General features: G+C 49.4%; 1 protein-coding gene across 4 annotated transcripts in view; it reads left to right on the top strand.

Annotated features, from left to right (window-relative positions):
- The window catches only part of uimc1 (ubiquitin interaction motif containing 1), a 41,822-nt gene that overhangs the window by 8,564 nt on the left and 12,466 nt on the right, over nt 1–20,792 (top strand). For 2 of the 4 annotated variants that reach the window (XM_023962917.1, XM_023962916.1), the window contains exons 10-14: nt 3,325–3,502; nt 4,148–4,252; nt 4,416–4,471; nt 4,574–4,680; nt 4,784–4,839. In XM_023962917.1, the coding sequence (XP_023818685.1) occupies nt 3,325–3,502; nt 4,148–4,252; nt 4,416–4,471; nt 4,574–4,680; nt 4,784–4,839 (502 nt within the window). The remainder of the gene's footprint in view (nt 1–3,324; nt 3,503–4,147; nt 4,253–4,415; nt 4,472–4,573; nt 4,681–4,783; nt 4,840–20,792) is intronic. The other 2 variants (XM_023962919.1, XM_023962918.1) reach the window with 2 other exon arrangements.

Here is a 20,792-nt window from a genome sequence, read left to right as displayed (position 1 = left end):
AGTGTGTGCTCGCGTTTCATGAGTATGTGCGCGAGTGTGTGTGTCTGCCTGCGTGCGTGTGCGCTCGCGTCTCATTGATTATTTCATTGATCATTGACGTGCCCCTTCCACGTTTAATGTATAAAAAAATACGAAGGGTGGGGGAGGCAAATTTACTGGTCGCACATGTGCGACTGGATGTAAAATTCAGTCGCACACTCTCAAATTTTGGTTGCAAAATGCGACCAATTGCTCGCAGTCTGGAGCCCTGGCCCGGAGCGTCAGGCTTCCTGTAACTGTGACACCCACAGAGCGTGAGGCTTCCCGTAACTGTGACGCCCACAGAGCGTCAGGCTTCCTGTAACTGTGACGCCCAGAGCGTCAGGCTTCCTGTAACTGTGACGCCCGGAGCGTCAGGCTTCCTGTAACTGTGACACCCACAGAGCGTGAGGCTTCCCGTAACTGTGACGCCCACAGAGCGTCAGGCTTCCTGTAACTGTGACACCCACAGAGCGTGAGGCTTCCCGTAACTGTGACGCCCACAGAGCGTCAGGCTTCCTGTAACTGTGACGCCCACAGAGCGTCAGGCTTCCTGTAACTGTGACGCCCGGAGCGTCAGGCTTCCTGTAACTGTGACACCCACAGAGCGTGAGGCTTCCCGTAACTGTGACGCCCAGAGCGTCAGGCTTCCTGTAACTGTGACGCCCGGAGCGTCAGGCTTCCTGTAACTGTGACACCCACGGAGCGTGAGGCTTCCCGTAACTGTGACGCCCACAGAGCGTCAGGCTTCCTGTAACTGTGACGCCCGGAGCGTGAGGCTTCCTGTAACTGTGACACCCACAGAGCGTGAGGCTTCCCGTAACTGTGACGCCCACAGAGCATCAGGCTTCCTGTAACTGTGACGCCAGGAGCGTCAGGCTTCCTGTAACTGACACCCACAGAGCGTGAGGCTTCCCGTAACTGTGACGCCCACAGAGCGTCAGGCTTCCTGTAACTGTGACACCCACAGAGCGTCAGGCTTCCTGTAACTGTGACGCCCGGAGCGTCAGGCTTCCTGTAACTGTGACACCCACAGAGCGTGAGGCTTCCCGTAACTGTGACGCCCACAGAGCGTCAGGCTTCCTGTAACTGTGACGCCCGGAGCGTCAGGCTTCCTGTAACTGTGACACCCACGGAGAGTGAGGCTTCCCGTAACTGTGACGCCCACAGAGCGTCAGGCTTCCTGTGACACCCACAGAGCGTCAGGCTTCCTGTGACACCCACAGAGCGTGAGGCTTCCTGTGACACCCACAGAGCGTCAGGCTTCCTGTGACACCCACAGAGCGTCAGGCTTCCTGTGACACCCACAGAGCGTCAGGCTTCCTGTGACACCCACAGAGCGTCAGGCTTCCTGTGACACCCACAGAGCGTCAGGCTTCCTGTGACACCCACAGAGCGTCAGGCTTCCTGTAACTGTGACGCCCACAGAGCGTCAGGCTTCCTGTAACTGTGACGCCCACGGAGCGTCAGGCTTCCCGTAACTGTGACGCCCACGGAGCGTCAGGCTTCCCGTAACTGTGACGCCCACGGAGCGTCAGGCTTCCCGTAACTGTGACGCCCACGGAGCGTCAGGTTTCCCGTAACAGTGACGCCCACGGAGCGTCAGGCTTCCCGTAACTGTGACGCCCACGGAGCGTCAGGTTTCCCGTAACTGTGACGCCCACGGAGCGTCAGGTTTCCCGTAACTGTGACGCCCACAGAGCCTCAGGCTTCCCGTAACTGTGACGCCCACAGAGCGTCAGGCTTCCCGTAACTGTGACGCCCACAGAGCGTCAGGCTTCCCGTAACTGTGACGCCCACAGAGCGTCAGGCTTCCCGTAACTGTGACGCCCACAGAGCGTCAGGCTTCCTGTAACTGTGACGCCCACAGAGCGTCAGGCTTCCCGTAACTGTGACGCCCACAGAGCGTCAGGCTTCCCGTAACTGTGACGCCCACAGAGCGTCAGGCTTCCTGTAACTGTGACACCCACAGAGCGTGAGGCTTCCCGTAACTGTGACGCCCACAGAGCGTGAGGCTTCCCGTAACTGTGACGCCCGGAGCGTCAGGCTTCCTGTAACTGTGACACCCACAGAGCGTGAGGCTTCCCGTAACTGTGACGCCCACAGAGCGTCAGGCTTCCTGTAACTGTGACACCCACAGAGCGTCAGGCTTCCTGTAACTGTGACGCCCGGAGCGTCAGGCTTCCTGTAACTGTGACACCCACAGAGCGTGAGGCTTCCCGTAACTGTGACGCCCACAGAGCGTCAGGCTTCCTGTAACTGTGACGCCCGGAGCGTCAGGCTTCCTGTAACTGTGACACCCACGGAGAGTGAGGCTTCCCGTAACTGTGACGCCCACAGAGCGTCAGGCTTCCTGTGACACCCACAGAGCATCAGGCTTCCTGTGACACCCACAGAGCGTGAGGCTTCCTGTGACACCCACAGAGCGTCAGGCTTCCTGTGACACCCACAGAGCGTCAGGCTTCCTGTGACACCCACAGAGCGTCAGGCTTCCTGTGACACCCACAGAGCGTCAGGCTTCCTGTGACACCCACAGAGCGTCAGGCTTCCTGTGACACCCACAGAGCGTCAGGCTTCCTGTGACACCCACAGAGCGTCAGGCTTCCTGTGACACCCACAGAGCGTCAGGCTTCCTGTGACACTCACAGAGCGTCAGGCTTCCTGTGACACCCACAGAGCGTCAGGCTTCCTGTAACTGTGACGCCCACGGAGCGTCAGGCTTCCTGTAACTGTGACGCCCACGGAGCGTCAGGCTTCCCGTAACAGTGACGCCCACGGAGCGTCAGGCTTCCCGTAACTGTGACGCCCACGGAGCGTCAGGTTTCCCGTAACTGTGACGCCCACGGAGCGTCAGGTTTCCCGTAACTGTGACGCCCACAGAGCGTCAGGCTTCCCGTAACTGTGACGCCCACAGAGCGTCAGGCTTCCCGTAACTGTGACGCCCACAGAGCGTCAGGCTTCCCGTAACTGTGACGCCCACAGAGCGTCAGGCTTCCCGTAACTGTGACGCCCACAGAGCGTCAGGCTTCCCGTAACTGTGACGCCCACAGAGCGTCAGGCTTCCCGTAACTGTGACGCCCACAGAGCGTCAGGCTTCCCGTAACTGTGACGCCCACAGAGCGTCAGGCTTCCCGTAACTGTGACGCCCACAGAGCGTCAGGCTTCCTGTCACTGTGACACCCACAGAGCGTCAGGCTTCCTGTAACTGTGACACCCACAGAGCGTCAGGCTTCCCCAAACTGCTTTTCCTGATGTGCAGACCTCGAGGATTTATCCGTTTCTCTTCTTCTTCTGTAACTCTTGCAGCAGCTCAGACCAACACTCCTCTTCTACATCTGCTCCCGCCTGCAGAAAAGAACCAGCCACCTCCACAGAGGAAGTTCTCAGGCCTGCGTGCAGAGAGACCCCTGGTGGACAGACGGTGCACTACTTTTGGGGTATCCCCTTTTGCCCCCTTGGTCTGGACCCTGACGCATACACCCAGGTGACCGGGGGGGGGGGTCTGCTTCTAGAGTTCCTTCTTCTTCTGTCTGGTAAACGTTTAGAGAACAAACGCTTTGATTGAGAAAACACGACCATCGTGAAGCAGCTTTTCTTCATCTCTTGATCTGAACTGATGGACATGACATCAGACCTGTGGAGATGTGACCTTGACTGTGACCTCTAAAAACCCAAAGACACCAGAACATTGGGTTGGAACAATGTGAGGTTTTAGAAGAAAGGCTGAGGTCACAGCTGAGAGAAAGATGAAGGGAGAGGTGTGAGAACATGAAGCTACGATGACTGAATTCCATCATGACCTCAGATGTTCTAAAATAACTGAGAAGGTCCAACGTTTGCCGAATGATGGAGGTTTGTGCTTCAGGAACGCTGTCAGAAAGAGGTTTGTCTTCAGGTGAGGCTCAAAGTTTCAGTAGACTTTTCCTCAAGACTCTACAGATGCTTAGAAATCGATGTCGTCTGCATAAGTGGAAACATTTAGTCTAAGACGAACAGAGCAAGCCTGCAGCAGAACCCTGTGTAACACCACAGGAGAGGAGACAATGCCAAGGTCATAGGAAGGAGATTCAGTTCTGAAGTAACGTGAACAAACAAAGTGAAAGTTATGACCTTTGACCTTTGTTTGCAGGTAATCGAGGCGCAGATGGAGGTTTACGAGAAGAGCCTGAAGCAGGCGCAGAGGCGTTTGCCCAGGAAGGCCGAGTGGGCGGAGCCAATCCTGCCGGAGCCAGAGGTGTGATTTCCCCCCACACACACACACACACACACACACACACACACACACACACACACACACACACACACACACACACACACTTATACACACACTCCTCCAGCTGTCCTGTGACTGAGGAGCAGCCGATGTTCAGACATCATCCCCCTTCTGTCCTCCACAGAAAGCTTCATCACCTGAAACAGCGGCGGGATCTCCTCGTCTTCGTGCTTCTCAGAGGTATGCTCCTCCCCTTTCAGCGTGGGAGGTTCCAACGGGGAGTCTTCACCCAGGATGACGGGGAAGATGCTATTCTCCACCAGTCCTGCTTCCTGTTTTCAGACCAGGCCTCATGCTGAGAAGAGGAAGGACCACCGAGGAGCATCCAGACCAGGAGGAAGAGGAGCAGCACCAGGAGGAAGAGCAGAAGGATGCTGATATTTGTCCAGGTCCATCTCTGTTTCTTTGTCCTGATGTTTTTTAAAGCCTGAGAAGCCTCCAACCGGTGATCCTCTGCTCCTTCGTTTCACCTCCTCCTGTTTTCTGCTGCAGAAACGCAGCTGAGCGGAGAAGACGGCGCGGGGGGGCGGAGCCTGCCGACAGAACCGGTGAGCCCAAAATGTCAGACGTCGATGCTTGTTTCAGTTGCTGTCCAAACATCAAAAACCTCCAAGCAGACCTGAGAAAGCAGTACCTAAATTTCTCTGGTTCCTCTGATCATCTGCAGCAGAACTTAAAATTCTCTGGTTCCTCTGGTAATCTGCAGCAGAACCTAAATAACCGGTTCCTCTGATCATCTGCAGCAGAACCTGCAAAACCTAAATTTCTCTGGTTCCTCTGGTCATCAGCGGCAGAACCTGTTGAACCTAACGTTCCCTGGTTCCTCTGATCATCTGCAGCAGAACCTAAAATTCTCTGGTTCCTCTGGTAATCTGCAGCAGAACTTGCAGAACCTAAAGTTCTCTGGTCATCGGCAGCAGAACCTGCAGAACCTAAAGTTCTCTGGTTCCTCTGGTAATCTGCAGCAGAACCTAAAATTCTCTGGTTCCTCTGGTAATCTGCAGCAGAACCTGCAGAACCTAAAGTTCTGTGGTTCCTCTGATCATCTGCAGCAGAACTTGCAGAACCTAAAGTTCTCTGGTCATCGGCAGCAGAACCTGCAGAACCTAAAGTTCTCTGGTTCCTCTGGTAATCTGCAGCAGAACTTGCATAACCTAAATATCCGGTTCCTCTGGTCATCAGTGGCAGAACGTAAATTTCTCGGGTTCCTCTGATCATCTGCAGCAGAACTTAAAATTCTCTGGTTCCTCTGGTAATCTGCAGCAGAACCTGCAGAACATAAAGTTCTGTGGTTCCTCTGGTAATCTGCAGCAGAACCTAAATAACCGGTTCCTCTGATCATCTGCAGCAGAACCTGCAAAACCTAAATTTCTCTGGTTCCTCTGGTCATCAGCGGCAGAACCTGTTGAACCTAACGTTCCCTGGTTCCTCTGATCATCTGCAGCAGAACCTAAAATTCTCTGGTTCCTCTGGTAATCTGCAGCAGAACCTGCAGAACCTAAAGTTCTGTGGTTCCTCTGATCATCTGCAGCAGAACTTGCAGAACCTAAAGTTCTCTGGTTCCTCTGGTAATCTGCAGCAGAACTTGCATAACCTAAATATCCGGTTCCTCTGGTCATCAGTGGCAGAACGTAAATTTCTCGGGTTCCTCTGATCATCTGCAGCAGAACCTGCAGAACCTAAAGTTCTCTGGTTCTTCTGGTCATCTGCAGCAGAACCTGCAGAACCTAAAGTTCTCTGGTTCCTCTGGTCATCTGCAGCAGAACCTAAATTTCTCTGGTTCCTCTGATCATCTGCAGCAGAACCTGCAGAACCTAAATTTCTCTGGTTCCTCTGGTCATCAGCGGCAGAACCTGCAGAACCTAAAGTTCTCTGGTTCCTCTGATCATCTGCAGCAGAACCTAAAATTCTCTGGTTCCTCTGGTCATCAGCGGCAGAACCTGCAGAACCTAAAGTTCTCTGGTTCCTCTGATCATCTGCAGCAGAACTTAAAATTCTCTGGTTCCTCTGGTCTTCAGCGGCAGAACCTGCAGAACCTAAAGTTCTGTGGTTCCTCTGGTAATCTGCAGCAGAACTTGCAGAACCTAAAGTTCTCTGGTCATCGGCAGCAGAACCTGCAGAACCAAAAGTTCTCTGGTTCCTCTGGTAATCTGCAGCAGAACTTGCATAACCTAAATATCCGGTTCCTCTGCTCATCAGTGGCAGAACGTAAATTTCTCGGGTTCCTCTGATCATCTGCAGCAGAACTTAAAATTCTCTGGTTCCTCTGGTAATCTGCAGCAGAACCTGCAGAACATAAAGTTCTGTGGTTCCTCTGGTAATCTGCAGCAGAACCTAAATAACCGGTTCCTCTGATCATCTGCAGCAGAACCTGCAAAACCTAAATTTCTCTGGTTCCTCTGGTCATCAGCGGCAGAACCTGTTGAACCTAACGTTCCCTGGTTCCTCTGATCATCTGCAGCAGAACCTAAAATTCTCTGGTTCCTCTGGTAATCTGCAGCAGAACTTGCAGAACCTAAAGTTCTCTGGTCATCGGCAGCAGAACCTGCAGAACCTAAAGTTCTCTGGTTCCTCTGGTAATCTGCAGCAGAACCTAAAATTCTCTGGTTCCTCTGGTAATCTGCAGCAGAACCTGCAGAACCTAAAGTTCTGTGGTTCCTCTGATCATCTGCAGCAGAACTTGCAGAACCTAAAGTTCTCTGGTCATCTGCAGCAGAACCTGCAGAACCTAAAGTTCTCTGGTTCTTCTGGTCATCTGCAGCAGAACCTGCAGAACCTAAAGTTCTCTGGTTCCTCTGGTCATCTGCAGCAGAACCTAAATTTCTCTGGTTCCTCTGATCATCTGCAGCAGAACCTGCAGAACCTAAATTTCTCTGGTTCCTCTGGTCATCAGCGGCAGAACCTGCAGAACCTAAAGTTCTCTGGTTCCTCTGATCATCTGCAGCAGAACCTAAAATTCTCTGGTTCCTCTGGTCATCAGCGGCAGAACCTGCAGAACCTAAAGTTCTCTGGTTCCTCTGATCATCTGCAGCAGAACTTAAAATTCTCTGGTTCCTCTGGTCTTCAGCGGCAGAACCTGCAGAACCTAAAGTTCTGTGGTTCCTCTGGTAATCTGCAGCAGAACTTGCAGAACCTAAAGTTCTCTGGTCATCGGCAGCAGAACCTGCAGAACCAAAAGTTCTCTGGTTCCTCTGGTAATCTGCAGCAGAACTTGCATAACCTAAATATCCGGTTCCTCTGCTCATCAGTGGCAGAACGTAAATTTCTCGGGTTCCTCTGATCATCTGCAGCAGAACTTAAAATTCTCTGGTTCCTCTGGTAATCTGCAGCAGAACCTGCAGAACATAAAGTTCTGTGGTTCCTCTGGTAATCTGCAGCAGAACCTAAATAACCGGTTCCTCTGATCATCTGCAGCAGAACCTGCAAAACCTAAATTTCTCTGGTTCCTCTGGTCATCAGCGGCAGAACCTGTTGAACCTAACGTTCCCTGGTTCCTCTGATCATCTGCAGCAGAACCTAAAATTCTCTGGTTCCTCTGGTAATCTGCAGCAGAACTTGCAGAACCTAAAGTTCTCTGGTCATCGGCAGCAGAACCTGCAGAACCTAAAGTTCTCTGGTTCCTCTGGTAATCTGCAGCAGAACCTAAAATTCTCTGGTTCCTCTGGTAATCTGCAGCAGAACCTGCAGAACCTAAAGTTCTGTGGTTCCTCTGATCATCTGCAGCAGAACTTGCAGAACCTAAAGTTCTCTGGTCATCGGCAGCAGAACCTGCAGAACCTAAAGTTCTCTGGTTCCTCTGGTAATCTGCAGCAGAACTTGCATAACCTAAATATCCGGTTCCTCTGGTCATCAGTGGCAGAACGTAAATTTCTCGGGTTCCTCTGATCATCTGCAGCAGAACTTAAAATTCTCTGGTTCCTCTGGTAATCTGCAGCAGAACCTGCAGAACATAAAGTTCTGTGGTTCCTCTGGTAATCTGCAGCAGAACCTAAATAACCGGTTCCTCTGATCATCTGCAGCAGAACCTGCAAAACCTAAATTTCTCTGGTTCCTCTGGTCATCAGCGGCAGAACCTGTTGAACCTAACGTTCCCTGGTTCCTCTGATCATCTGCAGCAGAACCTAAAATTCTCTGGTTCCTCTGGTAATCTGCAGCAGAACTTGCAGAACCTAAAGTTCTCTGGTCATCGGCAGCAGAACCTGCAGAACCTAAAGTTCTCTGGTTCCTCTGGTAATCTGCAGCAGAACCTAAAATTCTCTGGTTCCTCTGGTAATCTGCAGCAGAACCTGCAGAACCTAAAGTTCTCTGGTCATCGGCAGCAGAACCTGCAGAACCTAAAGTTCTCTGGTTCCTCTGGTAATCTGCAGCAGAACCTAAAATTCTCTGGTTCCTCTGGTAATCTGCAGCAGAACTTGCAGAACCTAAAGTTCTCTGGTCATCAGCGGCAGAACCTGTTGAACCTAACGTTCCCTGGTTCCTCTGATCATCTGCAGCAGAACCTAAAATTCTCTGGTTCCTCTGGTAATCTGCAGCAGAACCTGCAGAACCTAAAGTTCTGTGGTTCCTCTGATCATCTGCAGCAGAACTTGCAGAACCTAAAGTTCTCTGGTTCCTCTGGTAATCTGCAGCAGAACTTGCATAACCTAAATATCCGGTTCCTCTGGTCATCAGTGGCAGAACGTAAATTTCTCGGGTTCCTCTGATCATCTGCAGCAGAACCTGCAGAACCTAAAGTTCTCTGGTTCTTCTGGTCATCTGCAGCAGAACCTGCAGAACCTAAAGTTCTCTGGTTCCTCTGGTCATCTGCAGCAGAACCTAAATTTCTCTGGTTCCTCTGATCATCTGCAGCAGAACCTGCAGAACCTAAATTTCTCTGGTTCCTCTGGTCATCAGCGGCAGAACCTGCAGAACCTAAAGGTCTCTGGTTCCTCTGATCATCTGCAGCAGAACCTAAAATTCTCTGGTTCCTCTGGTCATCAGCGGCAGAACCTGCAGAACCTAAAGTTCTCTGGTCATCGGCAGCAGAACCTGCAGAACCTAAAGTTCTCTGGTTCCTCTGGTAATCTGCAGCAGAACCTAAAATTCTCTGGTTCCTCTGGTAATCTGCAGCAGAACTTGCAGAACCTAAAGTTCTCTGGTCATCGGCAGCAGAACCTGCAGAACCTAAAGTTCTCTGGTTCCTCTGGTAATCTGCAGCAGAACCTAAAATTCTCTGGTTCCTCTGGTAATCTGCAGCAGAACTTGCAGAACCTAAAGTTCTCTGGTCATCAGCGGCAGAACCTGTTGAACCTAACGTTCCCTGGTTCCTCTGATCATCTGCAGCAGAACCTAAAATTCTCTGGTTCCTCTGGTAATCTGCAGCAGAACCTGCAGAACCTAAAGTTCTGTGGTTCCTCTGATCATCTGCAGCAGAACTTGCAGAACCTAAAGTTCTCTGGTTCCTCTGGTAATCTGCAGCAGAACTTGCATAACCAAAATATCCGGTTCCTCTGGTCATCAGTGGCAGAACGTAAATTTCTCGGGTTCCTCTGATCATCTGCAGCAGAACCTGCAGAACCTAAAGTTCTCTGGTTCTTCTGGTCATCTGCAGCAGAACCTGCAGAACCTAAAGTTCTCTGGTTCCTCTGGTCATCTGCAGCAGAACCTAAATTTCTCTGGTTCCTCTGATCATCTGCAGCAGAACCTGCAGAACCTAAATTTCTCTGGTTCCTCTGGTCATCAGCGGCAGAACCTGCAGAACCTAAAGGTCTCTGGTTCCTCTGATCATCTGCAGCAGAACCTAAAATTCTCTGGTTCCTCTGGTCATCAGCGGCAGAACCTGCAGAACCTAAAGTTCTCTGGTTCCTCTGATCATCTGCAGCAGAACTTAAAATTCTCTGGTTCCTCTGGTCTTCAGCGGCAGAACCTGCAGAACCTAAAGTTCTGTGGTTCCTCTGGTAATCTGCAGCAGAACTTGCAGAACCTAAAGTTCTCTGGTCATCGGCAGCAGAACCTGCAGAACCAAAAGTTCTCTGGTTCCTCTGGTAATCTGCAGCAGAACTTGCATAACCTAAATATCCGGTTCCTCTGCTCATCAGTGGCAGAACGTAAATTTCTCGGGTTCCTCTGATCATCTGCAGCAGAACCTGCAGAACCTAAAGTTCTCTGGTTCTTCTGGTCATCTGCAGCAGAACCTGCAGAACCTAAAGTTCTCTGGTTCCTCTGATCATCAGCGGCAGAACCTGCAGAATCTAAAGTTATCTGGTTCTTCTGATCAGCAGAACTTGCAGAACCTAAAATTCTCTGGTCATCGGCAGCAGACCCTGCAGAACCTAAAGTTCTCTGGTTCCTCTGATCTGCAGCAGAACCTGCAGAACCTAAAGTTCTCTGGTTCCTCTGGTCATCAGCGACAGAACCTGCAGAACCTAAAGTTATCTGGTTCTTCTGATCAGCAGAACTTGCAGAACCTAAAATTCTCTGGTCATCGGCAGCAGAACCTGCAGAACCTAAAATTCTCTGGTTCCTCTAATCATCTGCAGCAGAACCTGCAGAACCTAAAGTTCTTTGGTTCCTCTGGTCATCAGCGGCAGAACCTGCAGAACCTAAAGTTCTCTGGTTCCTCTGATCATCAGCGGCAGAAACCTACAGAACCTAAAGTTCTCTGGTTCCTCTGATCATCAGCGGCAGAACCTACAGAACCTAAAGTTATCTGGTTCCTCTGATCATCAGCGGCAGAACCTACAGAACCTAAAGTTCTCTGGTTCCTCTGATCATCAGCGGCAGAACTTGCATAACCTAAATATCCGGTTCCTCTGGTCATCAGTGGCAGAACGTAAATTTCTCGGGTTCCTCTGATCATCTGCAGCAGAACCTGCAGAACCTAAAGTTCTCTGGTTCCTCTGGTCATCGGCAGCAGAACTTGCAGAACCTTAAGTTCTCGGGTTCCTCTGATCATCAGCGGCAGAACCTGAGAACCTAAAGCTCTCTGGTTCTTCTGATCATCAGCAGCAGAACCTGTAGAACCTAAAGTTCTCTGGTTCTTCTGATCATCAGCAGCAGAACCTGTAGAACCTAAAGTTCTCTGGTTCTTCTGATCATCAGCAGCAGAACCTGTAGAACCTAAAGTTCTCTGGTTCTTCTGGTCATCTGCAGCAGAATCTGCAGAACCTAAATTTCTCTGGTTCCTCTGGTCATCTGCACCAGAACCTGCAGAACCTAAAGTTCTCTGGTTCCTCTGATCATCTGCAGCAGAACCTAAAGTTATCTGGTTCCTCTGATCATCAGTGGTAGAACCTGCAAAACCTAAAGTTCTCTGGTTCCTCTGATCATCAGCGGCAGAACCTGCAGAACCTAAAGTTCTCTGGTTCCTCTGATCATCTGCAGCAGAACTTGCAGAACCTAAAGTTCTCTGGTCATCTGCAGCAGAACCTGCAGAACCTAAAGTTCTCTGGTTCCTCTGGTCATCTGCAGCAGAACTTAAAGTTCTCTGGTTCCTCTGATCATCTGCAGCAGAACTTGCAGAACCTAAAGTTCTCTGGTCATCTGCAGCAGAACCTGCAGAACCTAAAGTTCTCTGGTTCCTCTGGTCATCTGCAGCAGAACCTAAAGTTATCTGGTTCCTCTGATCATCTGCAGGAGAACCTGCAGAACCTAAAGTTCTCTGGTTCCTCTGATCATCAGCGGCAGAACCTGCAGAATCTAAAGTTATCTGGTTCTTCTGATCAGCAGAACTTGCAGAACCTAAAATTCTCTGGTCATCGGCAGCAGAACCTGCAGAACCTAAGGTTATCTGGTTCCTCTGATCAGCAGAACTTTCAGAACCTAAAGGTCTCTGGTTCCTCTGGTAATCTGCAGCAGAACTTAAAGTTATCTGGTTCCTCTGGTCATCTGCAGCAGAACCTAAAGTTATCTGGTTCCTCTGATCATCTGCAGCTGAACCTAAAGTTCTCTGGTTCCTCTGGTCATCAGCGGCAGAACCTGCAGAACCTAAAGTTCTCTGGTTCCTCTGGTCATCTGCAGCAGAACCTGCAGAACGTAAATTTCTCGGGTTCCTCTGATCATCTGCAGCAGAACCTAAAGTTCTCTGGTTCCTCTGGTCATCTGCAGCAGAACCTGCAGAACCTAAAGTTCTCTGGTTCCTCTGGTCATCAGCAGCAGAACCTGCAGTACGTAAATTTCTCGGGTTCCACTGATCATCTGCAGCAGAACCTAAAGTCCTCTGGTTCCTCTGGTCATCTGCAGCAGAACTTAAAGTTCTCTGGTTCCTCTGGTCATCTGCAGCAGAACCTGCAGAACCTAAAGTTCTCTCGTTCCTCTGGTCATCAGCAGCAGAACCTGCAGAACGTATATTTCTCGGGTTCCACTGATCATCTGCAGCAGAACATGCAGAACCTAAAGTTCTCTGGTTCTTCTGATCATCTGCAGCAGAACCTAAAGTTCTCTGGTCATCGGCAGCAGAACCTAAAGTTGTCTGGTTCCTCTGGTTATCAGCGGCAGAACCTGCAGAACGTAAAGTTCTCTGGTTCCTCTGATCATCTGCAGCAGAACTTAAAGTTATCTGGTTCCTCTGATCATCAGCGGCAGAACCTAAAGTTCTCTGGTTCCTCTGATCATCAGCGGCAGAACCTAAAGTTATCTTGTTCCTCTGGTCATCTGCAGCAGAACTTAAAGTTCTCTGGTTCCTCTGATCATCAGCGGCAGAACCTGCTGAACCTAAAGTTCTCTGGTTCCTCTGATCATCTGCAGCAGAACTTAAAGTTCTCTGGTTCCTCTGATCATCTGCAGCAGAATCTAAAGTTCTCTGGTTCCTCTGGTCATCTGCAGCAAAACCTGCTGAACCTAAAGTTCTCTGGTTCCTCTGGTCATCTGCACCAGAACCTGCAGAACTTAAAGTTCTCTGGTTCCTCTGGTCATCTGCAGCAGAATCAAAAGTTCTCTGGTTCCTCTGGTCATCTGCAGCAGAACCTGCTGAACCTAAAGTTCTCCGGTTCCTCTGGTCATCTGCAGCAGAACCTAAAGTTCTGTTTCCTCTGGTCATCAGCGGCAGAACCTGCAGAACCTAAAGTTCTCTGGTTCCTCTGATCATCAGCGGCAGAACCTGCAGAACCTAAAGTTATCTGGTTCCTCTGGTCATCTGCAGCAGAACCTGCTGAACCTAAAGTTATCTGGTTCCTCTGATCATCTGCAGCAGAACCTAAAGTTATCTGGTTCCTCTGATCATCTGCAGCAGAACCTGCAGAACCTAAAGTTCTCTGGTTCCTCTGGTCATCAGCGGCAGAACCTGCAGAACCAAAAGTTCTCTGGTTCCTCTGGTTATCAGCAGCAGAACCTGCAGAACCTAAATTTCTCTGGTTCCTCTGGTCATTTGCAGCATAACCTAAAGTTCTCTGGTTCCTCTTGTCATCTGCACCAGAACCTGCAGGACCTAAAGTTCTCTGGTTCCTCTGATCATCTGCAGCAGAACCTAAAGTTATCTGGTTCCTCTGATCATCTGCAGCAGAACCTGCAGAACTTAAAGTTCTCTCGTTCTTCTGGTCATCAGCGGCAGACCTTAAGTTCTCTGGTTCCTCTGGTCATCTGCAGCAGAACCTAAAGTTATCTGGTTCCTCTGATTAGCAGAACTTGCAGAGCCTAAAGATCTCTGGTTCTTCTGGTCATTTGCAGCAGAACCTGCATAACCTAAATATCCGGTACCTCTGATCATCTGCTCAGAACCTAAAGTTGTCTGGTTCCTCTGGTCATCTGCAGCAGAACCTAAAGTTATCTGGTTCCTCTGATCATCTGCAGCAGAACCTAAAGTTCTCTGGTTCCTCTGATCATCTGCAGCAGAACCTAAAGTTCTCTGGTTCCTCTAGTCATCAACGGCAGAACCTGCAGAACCAAAAGTTCTCTGGTTCCTCTGGTTATCAGCAGCAGAACCTGCATAACCTAAATATCCGGTTCCTCTGATCATCTGCAGCAGAACCTAAAATTCTCTGGTCATCTGCAGCAGAACCTGCAGAACCTAATGTTCTCTGGTTCTTCTGGTCATCTGCAGCAGAATCTAAAGTTCTCTGGTTCCTCTGGTCATCTGCAGCAGAACCAAAAGTTCTCTGGTTCCTCTGGTCATCAGCAGCAGAACCTGCAGAACGTAAATTTTTCGGGTTCATCAGAGCATCTGCAGCAGAACCTAAAGGTCTCTGGTTCTTCTGGTCATCTGCAGCAGAACCTGCATAACCTAAATATCCGGTTCCTCTGATCATCTGCTCAGAACCTAAAGTTCTCTGGTTCCTCTGGTCATCTGCAGCAGAACCTGCAGAACCTAAAGTTCTCTGGTTCCTCTGGTCATCTGCAGCAGAACCTAAAGTTCTCTGGTTCCTCTGGTCATCAGCAGCAGAACCTGCAGAACGTAAATTTTTCGGGTTCATCAGAGCATCTGCAGCAGAACCTAAAGGTCTCTGGTTCTTCTGGTCATCTGTAGCAGAACCTAAAGTTCTCTGGTTCTTCTGGTCATCTGCAGCGGAACCTAAAGTTCTCTGGTTCTTCTGGTCATCTGCAGTAGTACCTGCAGAACCTAAAGTTGTCTGGTTCTTCTGATCATCTGCAGCAGAACCTGCAGAACCTAAATTTCTCTGGTTCCTCTGGTCATCTGCAGCAGAACCTGCAGAACCTAAAGTTCTCTGGTTCCTCTGATCATCTGCAGCAGAATCTGCAGAACCTAAAGTTCTCTGGTTCCTCTGGTCATCTGCAGCAGAAACTAAAGTTCTCTGGTTCCTCTGATCATCTGCAGCAGAACTTAAAGTTTTCTGTTTCCTCTGATCATCTGCAGCAGAACCTGCATAACCTAAAGGGCTCTGGTTCTTCTGGTCATCTGCAGCAGAACCTACAGAACCTAAAGTTATCTGGTTCCTCTGATCATCTGCAGCAGAACCTAAAGTTATCTGGTTCCTCTGATCATCTGCAGCAGAACCTAAAGTTCTCTGGTTCCTCTGGTCATCAGCGGCAGACCTAAAGTTCTCTGGTTCCTCTGGTCATCTGCAGCAGAACTTAAAGTTCTCTGGTTCCTCTGATCATCAGCGGCAGAACCTAAAGTTATCTGGTTCCTCTGATCATCTGCAGCTGAACCTAAAGTTCTCTGGTTCCTCTGGTCATCAGCGGCAGAACCTGCAGAACCTAAAGTTCTCTGGTTCCTCTGGTCATCTGCAGCAGAACCTGCAGAACGTAAATTTCTCGGGTTCCTCTGATCATCTGCAGCAGAACCTAAAGTTCTCTGGTTCCTCTGGTCATCTGCAGCAGAACCTGCAGAACCTAAAGTTCTCTGGTTCCTCTGGTCATCAGCAGCAGAACCTGCAGTACGTAAATTTCTCGGGTTCCACTGATCATCTGCAGCAGAACCTAAAGTCCTCTGGTTCCTCTGGTCATCTGCAGCAGAACTTAAAGTTCTCTGGTTCCTCTGGTCATCTGCAGCAGAACCTGCAGAACCTAAAGTTCTCTCGTTCCTCTGGTCATCAGCAGCAGAACCTGCAGAACGTATATTTCTCGGGTTCCACTGATCATCTGCAGCAGAACATGCAGAACCTAAAGTTCTCTGGTTCTTCTGATCATCTGCAGCAGAACATAAAGTTCTCTGGTCATCGGCAGCAGAACCTAAAGTTGTCTGGTTCCTCTGGTTATCAGCGGCAGAACCTGCAGAACGTAAAGTTCTCTGGTTCCTCTGATCATCTGCAGCAGAACTTAAAGTTATCTGGTTCCTCTGATCATCAGCGGCAGAACCTAAAGTTCTCTGGTTCCTCTGGTTATCAGCGGCAGAACCTGCAGAACGTAAAGTTCTCTGGTTCCTCTGATCATCAGCGGCAGAACTTAAAGTTATCTGGTTCCTCTGATCATCAGCGGCAGAACCTAAAGTTCTCTGGTTCCTCTGATCATCAGCGGCAGAACCTAAAGTTATCTTGTTCCTCTGGTCATCTGCAGCAGAACTTAAAGTTCTCTGGTTCCTCTGATCATCTGCAGCAGAATCTAAAGTTCTCTGGTTCCTCTGGTCATCTGCAGCAAAACCTGCTGAACCTAAAGTTCTCTGGTTCCTCTGGTCATCTGCACCAGAACCTGCAGAACTTAAAGTTCTCTGGTTCCTCTGGTCATCTGCAGCAGAATCAAAAGTTCTCTGGTTCCTCTGGTCATCTGCAGCAGAACCTGCTGAACCTAAAGTTCTCCGGTTCCTCTGGTCATCTGCAGCAGAACCTAAAGTTCTGTTTCCTCTGGTCATCAGCGGCAGAACCTGCAGAACCTAAAGTTCTCTGGTTCCTCTGATCATCAGCGGCAGAACCTGCAGAACCTAAAGTTATCTGGTTCCTCTGGTCATCTGCAGCAGAACCTGCTGAACCTAAAGTTATCTGGTTCCTCTGATCATCTGCAGCAGAACATAAAGTTATCTGGTTCCTCTGATCATCTGCAGCAGAACCTGCAGAACCTAAAGTTCTCTGGTTCCTCTGGTCATCAGCGGCAGATCCTGCAGAACCAAAAGTTCTCTGGTTCCTCTGGTTATCAGCAGCAGAACCTGCAGAACCTAAATTTCTCTGGTTCCTCTGGTCATTTGCAGCATAACCTAAAGTTCTCTGGTTCCTCTTGTCATCTGCACCAGAACCTGCAGGACCTAAAGTTCTCTGGTTCCTCTGATCATCTGCAGCAGAACCTAAAGTTATCTGGTTCCTCTGATCATCTGCAGCAGAACCTGCAGAACTTAAAGTTCTCTGGTTCTTCTGGTCATCAGCGGCAGACCTTAAGTTCTCTGGTTCCTCTGGTCATCTGCAGCAGAACCTAAAGTTATCTGGTTCCTCTGATTAGCAGAACTTGCAGAGCCTCAAGATCTCTGGTTCTTCTGGTCATTTGCAGCAGAACCTGCATAACCTAAATATCCGGTACCTCTGATCATCTGCTCAGAACCTAAAGTTGTCTGGTTCCTCTGGTCATCTGCAGCAGAACCTAAAGTTATCTGGTTCCTCTGATCATCTGCAGCAGAACCTAAAGTTCTCTGGTTCCTCTGATCATCTGCAGCAGAACCTAAAGTTCTCTGGTTCCTCTAGTCATCAGCGGCAGAACCTGCAGAACCAAAAGTTCTCTGGTTCCTCTGGTTATCAGCAGCAGAACCTGCATAACCTAAATATCCGGTTCCTCTGATCATCTGCAGCAGAACCTAAAATTCTCTGGTCATCTGCAGCAGAACCTGCAGAACCTAATGTTCTCTGGTTCTTCTGGTCATCTGCAGCAGAATCTAAAGTTCTCTGGTTCCTCTGGTCATCTGCAGCAGAACCAAAAGTTCTCTGGTTCCTCTGGTTATCAGCAGCAGAACCTGCATAACCTAAATATCCGGTTCCTCTGATCATCTGCTCAGAACCTAAAGTTCTCTGGTTCCTCTGGTCATCTGCAGCAGAACCTGCAGAACCTAAAGTTCTCTGGTTCCTCTGGTCATCTGCAGCAGAACCTAAAGTTCTCTGGTTCCTCTGGTCATCAGCAGCAGAACCTGCATAACCTAAATATCCGGTTCCTCTGATCATCTGCAGCAGAACCTAAAATTCTCTGGTCATCTGCAGCAGAACCTGCAGAACCTAATGTTCTCTGGTTCTTCTGGTCATCTGCAGCAGAATCTAAAGTTCTCTGGTTCCTCTGGTCATCTGCAGCAGAACCTAAAGTTCTCTGGTTCCTCTGATCATCTGCAGCAGAACCTGCAGAACCTAAAGTTATCTGGTTCCTCTGATCATCAGCGGCAGAACCTGCAGAACCTAAAGTTATCTGTTTCCTCTGATCATCTGCAGCAGAACCTAAAGTTCTCTGGTTCCTCTGGTCATCAGCGGCAGAACCTGCAGAACCAAAAGTTCTCTGGTTTCTCTGGTTATCAGCAGCAGAACCTGCATAACCTAAATATCCGGTTCCTCTGATCATCTGCTCAGAACCTAAAGTTCTCTGGTTCCTCTGGTCATCTGCAGCAGAACCTGCAGAACCTAAAGTTCTCTGGTTCCTCTGGTCATCTGCAGCAGAACCTAAAGTTCTCTGGTTCCTCTGGTCATCAGCAGCAGAACCTGCAGAACGTAAATTTTTCGGGTTCATCAGAGCATCTGCAGCAGAACCTAAAGGTCTCTGGTTCTTCTGGTCATCTGTAGCAGAACCTAAAGTTCTCTGGTTCTTCTGGTCATCTGCAGCGGAACCTAAAGTTCTCTGGTTCTTCTGGTCATCTGCAGTAGTACCTGCAGAACCTAAAGTTGTCTGGTTCTTCTGATCATCTGCAGCAGAACCTGCAGAACCTAAATTTCTCTGGTTCCTCTGGTCATCTGCAGCAGAACCTGCAGAACCTAAAGTTCTCTGGTTCCTCTGGTCATCAGCGGCAGACCTAAAGTTCTCTGGTTCCTCTGATCATCTGCAGCAGAACCTAAAGTTCTCTGGTTCCTCTGGTCATCTGCAGCAGAAACTAAAGTTCTCTGGTTCCTCTGGTCATCTGCAGCAGAACCTAAAGTTCTCTGTTTCATCTGGTCAACTGCAGCAGAATCTGCAGAACCTAAAGTTCTCTGGTTCCTCTGGTCATCTGCAGCAGAACCTAAATTTCTCTGGTTCCTCTGGTCATCTGCAGCAGAACCTGCAGAACCTAAAGTTTTCTGGTTCCTCTGGTCATCAGCGGCAGACCTAAAGTTCTCTGGTTCCTCTGATCATCTGCAGCAGAATCTGCAGAACCTAAAGTTCTCTGGTTCCTCTGGTCATCTGCAGCAGAAACTAAAGTTCTCTGGTTCCTCTGATCATCTGCAGCAGAACCTGTGGAACCTAAAGTTCTCTGGTTCTACTGGTCATCGGCAGCAGAAACTAAAGTTCTCTGGTTCCTCTGGTCATCTGCAGCAGAACCTAAAGTTCTCTGTTTCATCTGGTCATCGGCAGCAGAACCTGCATAACCTAAATATCCGGTTCCTCTGATCATCTGCTCAGAACCTAAAGTTCTCTGGTTCCTCTGGTCATCTGCAGCATAACCTGCTGAACCTAAAGTTCTCTGGTTCCTCTGATCATGTGCAGCAGAACCTAAAGTTCTCTGGTTCCTCTGGTCATCTGCAGCAGAAACTAAAGTTCTCTGGTTCCTCTGGTCATCTGCAGCAGAACCTGCATAACCTAAATATCCGGTTCCTCTGATCATCTCCTCAGAACCTAAAGTTATCTGGTTCCTCTGGTCATCTGCAGCATAACCTGCAGAACCTAAAGTTCTCTGGTTCCTCTGATCATCTGCAGCAGAACCTGCAGAACCTAAAGTTCTCTGGTTCCTCTGGTCATCTGCAGCAGAAACTAAAGTTCTCTGGTTCCTCTGGTCATCAGCGGCAGAACCTACAGAACTTAAATTTCTCGGGTTCCACTGATCATCTGCAGCAGAACCTGCAGAACCTAAAGGTCTCTGGTTCCTCTGGTCATCTGCAGCAGAACCTAAAGTTCTCTGGTTCCTCTGGTCATCTGCAGCAGAACCTAAAGTTCTCTGTTTCATCTGGTCATCAGCAGCAGAACCTGCAGAACCTAAAGTTCTCTGGTTCTTCTGGTCATCTGCAGCAGAACCTGCAGAACGTAAATTCTCGGGTTCCTCAGATCATCTGCAGCAGAACCTAAAGGTCTCTGGTTCTTCTGGTGATCTGCAGCAGAACCTAAAGTTCTCTGGTTCCTCTGGTCATCAGCAGCAGAACCTGCAGAACGTAAATTTCTCGTGTTCCACTGATCATCTGCAGCAGAACATGCAGAACCTAAAGGTCTCTGGTTCTTCTGGTGATCTGCAGCAGAACCTAAAGGTCTCTGGTTCTTCTGGTCATCTGCAGCGGAACCTAAAGTTCTCTGGTTCCTCTGGTCATCTTCAGCAGTACCTGCAGAACCTAAAGTTCTCTGGTTCCTCTGGTCATCAGCAGAGGAACCTGCAGAACCTAAAGGTCTCTGGTTCTTCTGGTCATCTGCAGCGGAACCTAAAGTTCTCTGGTTCTTCTGGTCATCTGCAGCGGAACCTAAAGTTCTCTGGTTCCTCTGGTCATCTTCAGCAGTACCTGCAGAACCTAAAGTTCTCTGGTTCTTCTGATCATCTGCAGCAGAACCTAAAGTTTTCTGGTTCCTCTGGTCATCAGCAGCAGAACCTGCAGAACCTAAATTTCTCTGGTTCCTTTGGTCATCTGCAGCAGAACCTGCAGAACCTAAAGTTCTCTGGTTCCTCTGGTTATCAGCGGCAGAACCTAAAGTTCTCTGGTTCCTCTGGTCATCTGTAGCAGAACCTTAAGTTTTCTGGTTCCTCTGGTCATCAGCAGAGGAACCTGCAGAACCTAAAGGTCTCTGGTTCTTCTGGTCATCTGCAGCGGAACCTAAAGTTCTCTGGTTCTTCTGGTCATCTGCAGCGGAACCTAAAGTTCTCTGGTTCCTCTGGTCATCTTCAGCAGTACCTGCAGAACCTAAAGTTCTCTGGTTCTTCTGATCATCTGCAGCAGAACCTAAAGTTTTCTGGTTCCTCTGGTCATCAGCAGCAGAACCTGCAGAACCTAAATTTCTCTGG

The sequence above is a fragment of the Oryzias latipes genome, chromosome 14 (assembly GCF_002234675.1).
Source record: "Oryzias latipes chromosome 14, ASM223467v1".
NCBI classification, from domain to species: domain Eukaryota; kingdom Metazoa; phylum Chordata; class Actinopteri; order Beloniformes; family Adrianichthyidae; genus Oryzias; species Oryzias latipes.
Note: the sequence above shows the minus strand (reverse complement) of the source record. Positions and strands in the feature narration are given on the sequence as shown.